We start from the raw sequence: 16077 nt of genomic DNA, 5'->3' as shown, positions 1-16077 counted from the left end.
ATGCTTGCCTTGCCTTGCCTTGCCTTGCCTTGCCTTGCCTTGCCTATACTGGTGCGCTGGTGTGCATTAGAGTAGACCAATAATATCCAAACAACAAAACTGATTATTAACTGCATCTCTGTGGTGATTTTGAATAAAACTCCTATTTGTTGATTCAGGAACTGAAGTTGATTTAATCTCCACAACATCATACACAGAAAACATTTCAGATGAGAATCACATCATGACTGAAACTAAATCTGCTGCTGTGTTTTTAGAAAAACAAACAAACATATTTGAAAACAAAATTAAAAATACATATTTCAAACTTACCAAGGCTCCACAAACACAAACGGAACCAAAATCTGTCAAACATCTTCAACAGTTTCAGTCCACAAATATAAACGACAAACTGGTTCAACAATGAAAGCACAGATGAGCTGATGTGAGGCTGCTCTGTAGTAAAGTGATGTGAAACTCCACCGTCAGCTAAATAACCATCTATTTATTCAGTGTTGTTGTGTGTGACCGTCCAGCTCTTTTGAGCAAGAGTAGGCCACAGCTTCCTGTAGATCAATGGCGTAATTTTCAACAGAAATAAACTGACCATAACATGTTAAAAGTGTCTTAAAGCAGCGTTTGATCCTGAGATCCTGAGAGTGTTTGGCTCTGGCTTCTCCTGTCTTCAGCTCGTTTGTTGATAATTTCTCAAATATTTCTCCTTTCAGACTGATTTAATCGTTTCTCTAATGGCTTTATAAAGCAGGAACCTGTTATAACTGTGTGTAAAAAAAAAAGTGTTCTCTCATATTTTCAGATGATGTTTGGTATGGAGTGGAAGTCAGAATGTTTAATTCATTTAAACAGGAGAGAAAATGAGGCCTGCAAACTACTGACAGATACACTGACCGCATTCATCTAATAATAAACATGCTGATGTCAGAGCTGTTTCCCCAGCCAACAGATCAAACCACATTAGATATAAATATATCAGAACACAACATGTTCAGCTTTGATCACACTACATTCAGTAAATGACGTGTATTGCATTTATCAGTTTTGCTACTCTAACCAGACGTTGGTATTTTTGTCGAATCTGAGCAAAATAACTCTTTGAAGCACATGTGAGTTTACCTCGGTCCTTTCTTCTGAAGAAGTGTAAAAGACTAGATCAGTTTTTTTCCCCCTGATATTTCATTTACGTTATAATGAGCTGTTAGGACAATTCTAAGGGCCCACGCACTTTTGGGGCCCCCAGAGATCTGTTTTATTAGCAGTACCAGTACTAGTAGTAATGTAATAGAAATTATAAATGTATCTACCAAAGAGTTACAAATAAAAGAAAATTACGGCTTATTTCTGCATTTACGGCTAAATTATTTCCCCCCATTCACTGCATGGTTTCATCCCGTCCTACATAGCCCAGAGTCACTGAGTGAGATCAGATGGTAAACTGTCAAATTAGAGATGTCTTCGAGTTCGATGGGGGGGCAAACCGAACTGATGATTTGGTCAGTCGCACTTTTAAACACATTTTAGCTTTGCTATAGAAAATCTACAAATTCACACTCTGATTACATAGAGCAGCAGCAGGAAGCATGTGAGGTTGTCATCGCAACCAGATACACTGCACGCCAATCAAGGGGAATTAAAAAAGCTACAGCCCTGAGGCACCAGCTCAGTAAATGGGCTCAAATCTCCAGGTTTAATCCAAGTTTCAGAGATACATAGGGCATCTAGAGCGTGCAGAGTAAAAAAGTAATTTAATCTAAATGTCTTATTTACCAGAGAGCGCGCGTTGATCAAAGCCACATGTTATGGCGACACCTCTCCCTGGGGTTGTGTAGATCTTCGAATCGGTCGAAGGTTAGAAGTATTTGCTCCACCATGACGAACCCCCTTGTCAAATTTAAGGTTATTGTCAAACCAAACACCCAAGTTTCTGACACAGGTGGTATTGTATGGTGATAGAGATGTAGTTTCAAAATCGTGTAAACTATGATCATTGGGACCAAACATAATGAATTCAGTTTTACTTTCATTGAGGCACAAAACATTTGTTGCAAGCCAAAGTTTCAGTTCCTTCAGGCAATCCAAAATGGGCTTTATGGCATGCTTATTACCACTCTTTAAGGGGATGTAAATTTGGGTGTCATCTGCGTACAGATGGAAAGAGACCCCATGCTTGTTAAAAATAAACCCTAAAGGAAGCATATAAAGTAAGAACAATACCGGACCAATAATCGATCCTTGAGGTACACCAGATCTTAAAAGCATCTCAGAGGAGGAATGATGCCCAATGTTGATGACATATCTCCTGTTAGTAAGATATGACCTAAACCACTGTAATACTGTGCCTCGTAAACCAACACATGCCTCAAGACGAGATATAAGAATATCATGGTTGACCAGATCAAAGGCAGAGCTAAGGTCTAACAAGACCAGAGCCATAGACTGGCCAGAATCTGTAGTCAACATGACATCATTTAGAACTCTTAAGAGGGCCGACTCCGTGCTGTGACAAGATTTAAAACCAGACTGAAATTTTTCATAAATAGAATTTTTAGACAAATAAGATTGAAGTTGATTTAAAACAATTTTCTCTAGAATTTTTGATAAAAAAAGGCAAATTTGAAATCGGACGAAAGTTAGCCAGCAATGTTGAGTCCAAATTTGTTTTTTTAAGATGTGGTCGCACTGTGGCAAGTTTGAAGTCATGGGGGACAGTCCCAGTTTGAAGACTTTTACTGATAATAGACAACAAGTCAGGACCGACAGTGTCAATAATCTGTCCAAGAAAATGTGATGGAATAACATTCTGAGGACACATTGTAGGTTTCAGGCCAGACAGAGTTTTGATTAAGGAGTTCAGGTTAACAGACTCGAAAAGAGACCAAGTAGAACCAGAGTATGGAACATTAACCAAATCATATGATGACATTGACACAGTAGACACGATTTGAGAGATCTTGTCATTAAAATAATTAGCAAAATTCTCACACAAAGAGACAGATACCTCAGGAAAAATGTTAACAACTGTTAACACTCAATAGTGGAGAATAAAATACTTGGCTTATGGCTGTTTTGTGTGATTAAATATCTACATTTTGCAGCCTTGGCAGCGCGCTGAAAGGCAGAGAGAGAGTCCTGTAAAATTTCATATAAGACTTGTAGCCTATCTTTTTTCCACTTACGTTCCGCCCTTCTACAAGTCTGCCTAAGGGAAAGAAGTGGTATCATTATGCCAAGGTATTGGATTATGTTTATGATTTTTCATCTTTAATGGTGCAATAGAGTTTAAGATATTAGAGCAAGTATTGTTGAAGATACTAAGATGCTCGTTTATATCCAGGTGACCGGTAAGAGTGTTCATATCCTTAGTGGCACCTAATAACTCATATTTTGAAGAGAATTCATTGCTTGAGCAGTCTGTAAATATACGAGTCCAGCGTGGCAATGATTGACTTGGGGTATTTCCATCAAGAGACACTGAGAACAATATGGGCAGATGAACTGATATGCCAGCGTTCTCAATTTTTATATCCAGCACTGGTATGCCACGAGATAAAATCAAGTCCAAAGTATGTCCCTGAGCATGAGTAGGTCCAGATACCCATTGCACAAAGTCAAAATAATCGAGTAAACGAGGAAAGTCTTTGGATAGTGGTTTGGAGTCACAGCATACATGGATGTTAAAGTCTCCTAGTATTAAAATCATTTTTAAATTCCTTATTTACGTTGGGTGTTCGGTATATGACTGCAAAAACCACAGGGTTGACTAGAGAAAGTTGAAACAGCAGAACTTCAAAACAAGTACGAGTCCCAGTTGATAGACTGCGACAGATATACGAGTTCTTAAACACTGTCGCCAAGCCCCCACCACGGCCAGATAACCGAGGGGAATTTAAAAAGCTACAGCCCTGAGGCACCAGCTCAGTAAATGGGCTCCAAATCTCAAATCTCCAGGTTTAATCCAAGTTTCAGTGATACATAGGGCATCTAGAGCGTGCAGAGTAAAAAAGTAATTTAATCTAAATGTCTTATTTACCAGAGAGCGCGCGTTGATCAAAGCCACATGTAATGGCGACACCTCTCCATGGGGTTGCGTAGATCTTCGAATCGGTCGAAGGTTAGAAGTATTTGCTCCACCATGACGAACCCCCGGAGAGACAGGGCCAGGGCTAGGGATAACAGGTTGAAGCCATCGATACGATGAGTCCAGCGAATGCCAGTGAAGACGTAATCCGTGTATCATCCCTGGCCCGGTAGACAGCAAACCAGCAGTGGATCTCAGCCGAACTGCAACTCCAGCACGCTTTCCTCTTTTTCTCTGACGCTTCTGACAAGTGTCAGTCCTAGCTGTTTCAAAAGCCACTCGAATGTCCATAAGTGTTTGGCGATCATACACCAACGCCATTTTACAGCCAGTGATAAAAATAGACGTAGATAAAAACATAAATACTAAGAACAGCAGAGACAGAGACGGGGAGAGCAGCAGATGGCATGCCAAACACAGAGGCGCCATCATGTTTCTATATTCAAAACGTAATAATCACTTTAATCTAGCTTGCGCCAACAGTTGTACACAGAAGCAGCTCTGGGCTGATGACTTATGAGGTCGGTGTTGCGCATGCGCCGGTGAGTCTAATGCAAAAAAGAAACATTACTAAATCATCAGATTGATCTCCTCTGCTGGATGAAGCAGCGCGTGCATCTGGTAATTTTTCTAAAGAGGTCAATTCTAGCTTATTCCTCACAGCGCGTCTTCTTTCAGAAACAAACAGTAGCCGCGATGAACTTGACTATCCTCAGGCTTTGTTTACATTGGGCGTTTACATGTGCGCGCATCTCACGTGGATATTATCATATGAAGTACAAGTCATTGGTATTTGGTGATGAGTTTTTGGCTCAAGGTCTGCATTTAAAGTCACACCAGAGGTGTTCAGCTGGGATTAGGACTTTGCTTTCTGCAGACCAGTCAGGTTTTTCCACACTGACTGAATCAATATATATATATATATATATATATATATTAACCTTGCCTTATACACAGAGGCATTGTCGTGTTAGAATAGAAGGGCCCTGCCCAAACTGTTGCTATAAAATTAGAAGCACACGATTCCCGAGGATATCATTATATGCTTAAACATTAAGATTTGTACTCATGGAAATTACTAAAGTTGTCAAACCTGTTCATTAGAAGGGAGGGTCCCAATACTTTGGGCAATATAGTGTATGTTTGGTGCGGTAGGGGGCCCAACCTTATATTCTTTCATAGGGCCAAAAATTGCTAGCGGCGCCCCTGAACACTGCTGCGAGGGTGATTGTAAAACAGCTGCTGAGGGAGTGATGGTAAATTTGACATCTTTCTTTAGCAATCACTCTCTCAATAAATTTTTCCTCGTTTGGAAATTTGCGGGGTGCCGGGAACGCTGTCATGGGAGTTTATTTGCTATTTGAGCTAATGGCAAAAAAATCATATTAGCTGCAGTCTTGATCCCGTTCAATTAACTGTAACGACTTCCGCTTTCATGACATTAATGTACATTATTCAGCAGATTATTGAAACTATTTTTAGCTTGCAGATATACAAAAATAACTATTTAATAATAATAATAAAATAACACTGTTTTAGCAGTGAAAGAATTAGCTTAATAATTTACAAAAAACGTTAAAATAATGTAAAACTTTATATTTGGTGCTCTGCTGAACTCTTTAAAATATAGGTCTACTTCGTTTGTATTCCTCCAGGGGGCGCGCAACATAAATGTAATAAAACATGGAGAGACTCTTGAACCTTACAGAAATCTTTATTGATAATTGCAGGCAGATACATAAGGCATGTAGAGAGCAGTAATAGTAAAGTGAGATCTGCGTGTCTTATGTGAGGAAAATATAAACAATAAGGCCTTTTAAACTGGATAAAAAAAAACTCATAACTCACTGGATTAAAAAAAATATTAAAAAGGAAAAGAGATGGCACAAGCTCAAGCAATTATCAGTAGTTATTATGACAAAACACTAGAGGAACAAAAATGACTTTTGAAGAACCTTCAGTTCTGCATTCTGCTTCAGATTTCAATTGTTTCTGAAAAAGATGAATATACTGTATATATATAAAGCCATTAATTAATAAATCTCACAAATATTTATATATGCAAAAATGGTTTGTAAGAAATTACATAACGTACCGGATGAGTGAATATGTGCTCGATCCTGTTCAGCTCTTCTGGATCTGATGTCATAAACCAGAAGAACGACAGTAGCCACGCCCACCAGAGCAGAGAGGACCAATCGGATCACAGCTTCAGTAGAACCACAGCAGTGGACAGAGTCTGAGGAATAAACACATCAAACTGAGATCAGCTCAGTCAATAAACACTAATATCAGCTCTAATATCAGCGCTGCTGTACCTGAACATGTGTGACAGAGTTGAGTGATGTCCAGATGTTGAGTCTGGCTGCTGATGGGATTGTTGAGCACACAGCTGTAGCTGTTTTTCTCCTGATATTCCACCTCCAGAGGTAGAGAGAGACTGATGCTGAGATCAGACACACTGATGCTGGACAATAAACTGTTTCCTTTGTACCAGGAGAGAGTCACATGACCCACATTCACCACTGAACACACCAATGAACAATTCTGCTGTGATGATGAAGATGATGAAGAGCAGTTTGAAGAGTTACTGCTGATGACAGGAACCGGCAGACGAGCTGAAAAACATGAGAGAATAAAGATAATTGAAGATGAATGAAAATATTCAAATAGACGAGGAAGAAACTTTGACTGGTCAAAAAGGCATTTTAATCTGATATAGACAGTTAAATATGAACCTGGGTGTTATAAATGTAAGTTTGACTAATTAAAAATAAAACAACGTGTAAATGATAAGATATAGATCATCTTTAAAGCTGTAATAACTGAACTCACCATAGACGGTGAGATTGTAACACTTCACTGTGTCAGTGTGTAGATAATAAACTCCACTGTGTTCATTTCTGGTGTTTGTGATGATCAGAGATCCGGTCTGATAATCCAGCTTCAGTCTGTGTTTAAATCTCCCATCAAGAACAGCATCATACACTTCACTCGTGTCTTTCTCTGCACTGATTTGAGCTATTAAAACGTTGGTAAGTCCAAAATTCCAGTGAATCTCCTTATAATCCATTTCAGTTCGACCAGTGTTTAGAGTAACTGAATCTCCCTCCAACACTGATATTTCCTCTGCATCACAAACACACACATAGAGAAGAAACAGAAAGTTTGTCACAGATTAAGACTTTTAAATAACTTCATGATGATTTAGAAAAGTTATCAGTTTGAAATTTAAATTGAATTAATATTATCATAAAACAACAGAACTGACAGCAAATGGATGGAGTTTGGATTAATAGTTGCATCTTTAAATTAAAATGTAAAACAGGCGAAACTGATATTTAACCCACTGTAGACTGTGAGAAGGAAAATCGTCTTCATAAGGTTGCTCGTGAGTTCAAAAATACTGTCTTTGGTTCTGGTGTTTGTGATGGTCAGAGATCCAGTCTGACCGTCCAGCTTTAGTCTGTCTCTGAATCGCTCATCAAGAACATCATCATATACACTGCTGGTTTTGTCCAGTACATTGATTTCAGCAATTACAGGTCCTTTAAATCCAAATCTCCACTGAATCAGATCAACATCCATCATTTCGGTAAGATCATTGATTAGAGTGACAGAACCGTCTTTTTTCACCGACATGAACTTCACTCCTGTTTCGCCAAACACACAGGGATTTTCACAGATTTAAGACATGTTTAAATGAAATAATATCATAAACCAACAAAATCAAATAGGTATTTGTATTAAAGGGTAAGTTCACCCAAAAATGAAAATTAGCCCATAAATTACTCACCCCCGAGGCATCTTAGGTGTATATGACTTTCTTCTTTCAGACGAATCCAGTCGGAGTTATATTAAAAATGGCCTTTGATCTTTCAAGCTGTTTCATGGCACTCAGCGGGTGTTGCATGCATCAGTCCAAATGAAGTTAAATAAAATGCACCCATCCATAAAAAATTGTGGCGCATGCGCACTCACCGGCACATGTGCAAAGCTGACCTTATACATCATTCCCCCGGAGCTGCTTCCCTTTACAACAGTGAGCGCAAGCTACATTAAAGTGATTATTACGTTTTGAATATGGATATTTTTCTTACAAAAACGCATTGATTCGCTACAGAAGGACTTTATTCAACCCCTGGAGCCGTGTGAGACACTTTTTTTTTTATGGATGGGCGCTTTTTATTTCACTGCTTTTGGACGGATCCATGCAACACCCGCTGAGGGCAATAAAACAGCTTGTAATATCTAAGACAATGTTTAATATAACTCCGACTGGATTCGTCTGAAAGAAGAAAGTCATATACACCTAGGATGCCTCGGGGGTGAGTAATTTATGGGCTAATTTTCATTTTTGGGTGAACTAGCCCTTTAATAATTGTATATTTGTGCCGAATAAAGTATATAACTCACTGGCGACAGTAAGATTAAAAGGCTTGATCACACCGTTGATCTGCAGTTCATAACGTCCAGCATGTTTCATTGTGGTGTTTGTGATGGTCAGAGATCCGATTTGATTGTCCAGCTTCAGTCTGTCTCTGAATCTCCCATCAAGAACATCATCAAATACTGTCATGCTGTTGGCCTGTTTATTGATTTCAGCGATTAAAGTGTTTTCACTCCCAAACCTCCACTGAATCACACCCTCATTTGTCATTTCAGTAAGACCAGAGTTAAGAGTGACCGATCTTTCCTCAGCAACTAACACCTCTCCATCATCAGCAATCACTCCTGAAGAACAGAGCTGATTAAAACCAGTTGATGTTGGTTTGATGGAACTTCACTAAAATGCATTACTAATAATAATTTAAATCTGAAGAGACGAACATTGTGCAGCAGTGCAAAGACAAAAGATGATCAGTGAAACGAGAAATGAACTTTTCTTTGGAACAATAACTGAATAGCAAGACTTTATGCAACTAACACTAAAGTGTTATTTCAGCTTCATATTTAATTGAATCAATCCTTAATAACTAAACACAGAGTTGAATTCAAACTTGATCTCACAGTTCAATTATTTTCATATGAGAATAACAGTGAATGTTAATCCTTTCTGACTAATATAACCAGTAATTTATTACATGGTACCAGAACTGAAGCAAACAAAGCCATAAAAACACATTTCAAACTCACCAACCAGACGCCACAAACTCAACCAGAACAAAACTAATTTGAGAAACATTTCCTTCATCAATTCACTGTAAAGCCCACAATAGTGATGCTTAAAATGTCTGAAAACACTCTGAAACATGACTGAACTTTAATATTTATCTGGCTGTGACCTCAGTCACAGTTTCCGCTCCCACGTCCATCTCCTTTATCATGAAAATCAACAAGCTTTTGCTGATCTTACATTTTCAAATGAATTCCGGCCCTGCATGAAAACTAACATCAGGAGTGTTTGATTAGATATCCTTTCATCATCTTTAATGTCAATTTCTTACATTTAATCAATAAATTCATTTAGAATAATAAGGCACTACAGGACTGTTACCAATCAAATGAAATCAGTATCAACAAAATCCATCTTTGCACTGCAGAGGAAACACAGAAGCTACATCTTAAAGAAACAGCCAAAAGCTACGTGTTTGTAAGATGTTTTTAACTTCAAACCGTTGCTTCCAGGTAAGATATGAGACCATAATCCATAATATTCAACTAGGAAAGAAATATGCACAGATCAAGCACTGTTTACAAGCCAAAATGCCCAAAAGTTTGACATGAGAGGTCAACGGGGGATGGATTTTTTTTCCACTGGAGGAAGTTTTATTATGGATCATTTGGAAAGTAGTGACGATTAAAAACATCTTTAAAAGAAAAATTTCTGCAAAATTTTATTTTTGGGTGAACTATTGCTTTAACGAAAAAGTCATTGAATCATTCATGGAACCGGAACCGGAAACAGAAACAAACGAGTCATTGAATCACTGACTCGTCCGATTCTTTCAAAAATGCAGCTTTATTCAGTACCAAGTGTTGCGCAGAGTCACTGCCGTGTTTTGGGTTCAAGAGAGAGACCGAACGGTTGCCGCTTGAGTAACACACACCGCTTTCACGTCATACGTGTGGGGCGGAGATATCAGGATAGGGGCGAGTCCTGTTGGGGTGTGGGCGTGTTTGTTTTTGTGCTTTCAGATATCAACATCGTTTGGCTAAATTCGCTTAGTGCACCTTTAACATAGTACATCTAACAAAGTCTTTTTTTTCTTAATATTTCCATTTAAAATGTACATTTTCACGTATGGCATCACATTTTAAATGGAAAGCTAGTAAGCATGGCTGCAAGGGTGTTTATAAAAGAGCTGCTGTGGAGACACTATCGTGGGGGTTTCTTTGATATTCAAGCAAATAGCAATGCCAAAATCATATTTGCTGCATGGCGATCCTGTTCACCCAACTGTAATGACATCCTCTTTCATTACATTAATGTGCATCATTCATTATATTAATACAAATTTTATTTTTAGCTGTATATGTGCTCCAGAAATTCTTGCAGATTAAAAAAAAAACACTGTTCACTGTTTTTTTGTTTTTGTTTTTTTGCGGTATAAGAATTAGCTAAATGATAATGTAAACGTTTACAAAAAACGTTTAAAATAATGTAAAGCTTCATACTGATGTGGCTGAACTCATTACAATATACACATAGCTTGTACTCCTCCAGAGGGCGCACGGCATAATAAATGTAGCAAAACAAGGAGAGACTCTTGAACTTGAGAGTGAGAAAACTTTATTGATTAATGCAAATACATATGGTAAATACACAGCAGTCAAGTGTGATCAGTGCGTCTTATCTGAAGAAAATATAAATCTTTAAAAACAAAAACAAATAAAAGACCCTTTCAAACTGGATGAGATTATTATGAAATTAGATTATTAAAAAATTATTCAAATAAAAGTATGTTATATTACATAATTTAGCATTAGCAAAGCAATATTTGGTCATTTTAAGCAAACAAAAAATTTCATGGCAAACACTCACATTTTGAGCATTTATGTAAGAATTTGTTATGGTTTGTTCTCAAATCATCTTCTAGGGAGGAAATGAACCAACATATGAATATTTAAATCTATTAGAAATAAATGAAGATTAATAAATTATATATATATATATATATATATATATACAGTGTTGGGGAAACTCCACCTCACGATCACTACTGAGCAGACCCAAATTACTCCAATTTACATAATTTTCCCAAAATGACAGCGGCCATACTGAGAATGTTTTGGCTTCACTTTTCTATAGTGGAAGGAAGTGGACATAGTCATCCATATTTTTTTTAAGTCTATTGTCAAAACAAATGGCTTAACAAGGCTACAATACTCAATATTAATACTGAAGTAATAACTGAGACACAAGATGGCGGCAGATGCTTTTGTATGAATCAAGAGTGCGCGAGTCCGTGCCTGAACCAAATATGCGGTCTGAAAAAACAGTATGGACAACAGTGATTATTAGGAAATACTTGAATAAAGCGATTGACCAATCAGAATAGAGTATTCCACAAAGCCGCGTAATAAACGCTAGTATCAGCTCTGCTGTACCTGAACATGTGAGACAGAGTTGAGTGATGTCCAGATGTTGAGTCTGGCTGCTGATGGGATTGTTGAGCACACAGCTGTAGCTGTTTTTCTCCTGATATTCCACCTCCAGAGGTAGAGAGAGACTGATGCTGAGATCAGACACACTGATGCTGGACAATAAACTGTTTCCTTTGTACCAGGAGAGAGTCACATGACCCACATTCACCACTGAACACACCAGTGAACAATTCTGCTGTGATGATGAAGATGAACAGTTTGAAGAGTTACTGCTGATGACAGGAACCGGCAGACGAGCTGAAAACATAAGAACTATGACCAAATTTAATCATCAGTCTTATTTTCGGTTCAAAGTGTTCAAGAGTCTGTAATCTCAAACTGTAAAAAGATTTTATTTGAAGGACAAGACAAATCATCTCTACTCACCATAGACAGAAACTCTGAATGCTTTTGATGACAGTTTTCCTCCAGTTATCTCTAGTTTATAATGTCCAGTGTGTTCAGTTGTGATGTTTGTGATGGTCAGAGATCCGGTTTGATTGTCCAGCTTCAGTCTGTCTCTGAATCTCCCATCAAGAACATCATATGTGGAGAATCTTCCAGCAGTTCTGTTGATGTGAGCTATTAAAGCCGTTTCTGTTTCATACTCCCACAGAATGTCATTTTCACTTATTTCAGTAAGATTAAAGTTTAGAGTAACAGAGTCTCCCTCCGTCACTGATATTTCTTCTGCATCACAAACACAGACAGAAACAGGGTTTGTCACAGATTGAGACTTTTGAATAACTTTATGATGGTTTACTAAAGTAATTAGCTTCATGTTTAAATTTCACTTTAAAATACAAGCCAGTTAAATAAATATTTAACGCACTATAGACAGTGAGAATGTAAACCACACTCATTGGTCTGTTGATGGTCCGTAATTCATAACGTCCAGCATGTTTCATTGTGGTGTTTGTGATGGTCAGAGATCCAGTTTGATTGTTCAGCTTCAGTCTGTCTCTGAATCTCCCATCAAGAACATCATCAAATACAGTCATGCTGCCGGTCGTTACATTGGTATCAACTATCACATATTTCCCAAACTGCCACCGAATCAAATCATCCTGCTTTATTCTACCAAAACGATTGTATAGTCTCAGAGTGACAGACTCTCCTTCCATCACTGACTCTGTTCCCCCTCCTGTAGCACCAAACACTCCTGCAGAACAGAATTTGTCACAGATCAAAATTACTTGATGTTTGTTTGATGAAGCTCGACTAAAATACTTTTAATCATTTAAATGTGAAGTAAAACTCACCAACCAGATGCCACAACCAGAACAAAACCCCTTTAAGAAGCATTTTCTTCATCGGTTCACGATAGTGAGGCTTAAAATGTCTGAAAACACTCTGAAACACGACTGAAGAACTGATATGTATCTGGTTGAGTCCTCCCTCAACAGGATTCGACCTGCATCACAGTTTGATTCATCGGAGGAAGTCCTGAAAATGAACAAGATTTTGCTGACCTTACATTTGATAACAAGTTCTGGTTCTGTACGAAAACTAATAGCAAAACATTGAAATGCTTCATGTGTGTTGAATTAGATATCCATGATGTATTCATCATCTTGAATGTCATAACAAGACACTACAGTACTGTTACCGATCAAATATCAAGTATCAACACAATCCATCTTTGCACTGCAGAGGAAACACAGAAGCTGCATCTTAAAGGAACAGATCACCTAAAAATGACATTTAGTTGAGAGATGTAGCATTGCATCAGTGTCTCACCAATGGATGCTCTGCAGTGAATGGGTGCCGTCAGAATCCAAACAGCTGATAAAAACATCACAATAATCCACAAGTAATCCACAGCACTCCAGTCCTTCAGTTAACGTCTTGAGAAGACAAACAAACAAACAAAAAACTATCAACTACATTAAGGAGTTTTTAACTAAAATATGAGTTCATAATCCATAATAATGCTTCCTCCAGTGAAGAAGTGGTCTTGTGGTATCCTTACTGCAACAATTTATGTTGGGTTGCAGTTCATAAAGTGTCCACTACTTATTATATATAGGCTGTTTTATGTGTGCGGCATTATGATGACAGAAGTCAAAGACGTGTGCTTGCGGAAGCAAATTTAACATTTGACACTGCCTTGAAAATTGCTCTGTCTTTTGAAGAGTTGCAAAAGCCCTCCTCTGCGGTATGCCACAAAGTAAAAAAACTCCTCCGCGCCAACAGACAGTAAAAAATAATACAATTCGAAAAGTGGGCAGTGTTATACAGTAGGTGGACAACCAGAATGTGCTTTTTACCGCCGTGGGCGCCGCCGCCGCCACGTCTGCAAAATGCATTTGCAGCTTTTGACTGCTGAGTGGTGCTTTAACCACAAGTTATCAAGCAAACGCTTCAAAGCTCATTTTTACAAATAACCGTCAGCTTTTCCTCGCCGATGTGTTACATTTGACGGCTGCAGTCAGAGGAAAATGAAAGAAAAACACTAGTTAAAATATTTCATATTCACTGATGCAAATTTAGTACTTATGAAGTTATGTGCGTTTTTCATTTAGAACAAATTCAAGCAGGATAAATGTCAAGTCTATGAGCCTTACTAAAACAGGAAACGAATCAATTAAACTTGGCACGATTTAGCAAAATCATTGAAACTGAAAAGAAGGGATGGATTAATAAAACGTCCTCCGTTTAAACTCAAGTCTCTCAATCATGCTGATGACTGATAGCCTACTGTGTAGGTCTATACTGCTGTGATCCTTTTCAGGCTTTCCGTATCATACCATTTTAGAAATGAATTAATTCTAATAACATTTTAGAAACTGAATTCTCAACGAGAACACCGCGGGTACGGTGGTAGAGAAGTGCAAAACAAATCACAATTCTAAAAACAAAATAACAAATTACAAATGCAAATGCAAATCTATAAAACAAAATAACAATTCAGAAAACACAACAACAATTCAGAAAACATAATAACATGTCGGAAAGCACAACAACAAATTCAAAAACAAAATAACAAGTCAGAAAACACTACGACAAATCAGACAAACCGGAAGAGGTAGGCATAGTTTGAGAATGGATTGCTTACCGCTAATTGGACAAGACATCTGTCAATCAAGGTGTGCAGGAAGTACGGCAGGCTAGTGGTAGAAAGTACGGATATGTTCTGAAAGTAGTTCAGTGAGAATAAATATGTATTGCCCTTTCTGTGGTATACAGTATGACATGTTTCCAAAGTTCTGCGGTTTCATGCGGAAAAATCTCGAGGTTTTAAGAGACACAAAAGAAAATGCCCGTGTCAATGAACATTACAGTTGTTACAATATATTCAGTTCCTGAAATATTTGGTTCCACTTGGTGGTGCTCACGTGAATATTCATCAGGATACCCCATCGTGGGCGGGGCCATCAAGTACAGGCTAGTGAAACAGACATTATTGTCGTGAGCGCCTCAGATCGCATTTTGTTTTATGGATTATTTCAAGCAGGTAATAAAGTTGAATGAAGTTAAGCTTAAACTACTCCTATGACTGTACATATTTTGTAAATAATTAATCGTTTCTGTTGCATGTGTTTCTCAGTTACTCTGTTTACCTGAACGATTACAAAACTGATCACTATTTAGGTAGCATTGGAAGACAACTACAGTATTTCTCCCAGATTATTTGTTGACATTCAGTAGAACTGTACGTTTCTTGTAAATGACTGAGATTAAGCTTTCAAGTTAGCATTTTTAAACTGATTGATTTAAATTTATTTTTCTAATCAATGACTTAATAACCACAAAAATACCTGGATTTTATGTTTCTAAACAAAACATGACTAGAAGTCAGCTGCAGTGCAACAATCCTCAATGAAACAGCCCCACCTAACTTTACTTTCATAAGTGTCTTTTTAATCATGAGTAGAGGTCTAAACATTTCATCCATTGTTATTAAGGACGTAGCACTATCTGATCACTTCTGCACTGAATCTAGACCTGTCTCTGTCAGAAAGAGATGCATTAACGAAAACACTAGTGTGCTATTTATGGAGGCTATATCTCTAACGCCAAGCATTTCTTGATTCCTTTAACTCAAAAGTTAAAAATGTTATTGATGACATTGCTCCTATTAAAGTCAGTAAGAAGTCTGGCAGACAGAAATCAGCTTGGAGAAAATCAACAGCAGTTCAGAGTATGAAAAGACAATGCAGAAAAGCTGAGCGGATGTGGCGGAAGACGACACTTGAAATCCACTATAGCATATATTAAGACAGCCTTCGTGCTTTCAATGTGGAACTAGGCAAAGCTAGACAGTCATTGTTCTCAAACCTTATAAACAGTAACTTAAACAACACTAGCACTCTTTTTGCTACTGTTGAGAGACTGACAAACCCCCCAAGTCAGATTGCCAGTGAAATGCTCTCCGACAGCAAATGCAATGAGTTTGCTTCCTTCTTTTCTGA

At 37.9% G+C, this 16077-nt stretch overlaps 1 protein-coding gene across 1 annotated transcript; it reads right to left on the bottom strand.

The window, feature by feature from the left end:
• Positions 1-4044: 4044 nt before the first annotated feature.
• LOC107571164 (uncharacterized) lies at positions 4045-12733 on the bottom strand. Its single transcript, XM_016257450.1, has 8 exons — positions 12495-12733; positions 12050-12352; positions 8492-8788; positions 7426-7728; positions 6911-7204; positions 6394-6693; positions 6171-6314; positions 4045-4160 (listed from the first exon to the last, which is right to left on the bottom strand). Exons 1-8 carry the CDS (start codon positions 12661-12663, stop codon positions 4045-4047), a joined length of 1926 nt encoding a protein of 641 aa, XP_016112936.1. The 5' UTR covers positions 12664-12733.
• Between the last annotated feature and the right edge of the window lie 3344 nt (positions 12734-16077).

The sequence above is a fragment of the Sinocyclocheilus grahami genome, unplaced genomic scaffold (genome assembly GCF_001515645.1).
Source record: "Sinocyclocheilus grahami isolate Dianchi unplaced genomic scaffold, SAMN03320097.WGS_v1.1 scaffold1556.1, whole genome shotgun sequence".
Classification (NCBI taxonomy): domain Eukaryota; kingdom Metazoa; phylum Chordata; class Actinopteri; order Cypriniformes; family Cyprinidae; genus Sinocyclocheilus; species Sinocyclocheilus grahami.
Note: the sequence above shows the minus strand (reverse complement) of the source record. Positions and strands in the feature narration are given on the sequence as shown.

Bases quoted from the DNA above. Each gene is read 5' to 3' on its own strand.
- LOC107571164 (XM_016257450.1), bottom strand. From the start codon at position 12,663: ATGACTGTATTTGATGATGTTCTTGATGGGAGATTCAGAGACAGACTG. The intron at 6,694-6,910 runs GTGAGTTCAGTT...CATGTTTTTCAG, and splicing joins TTACAATCTCACCGTCTATG to CTCGTCTGCCGGTTCCTGTC. The intron at 4,161-6,170 runs GTACGTTATGTA...TGTTATCCCTAG, and splicing joins AGCACATATTCACTCATCCG to CCCTGGCCCTGTCTCTCCGG.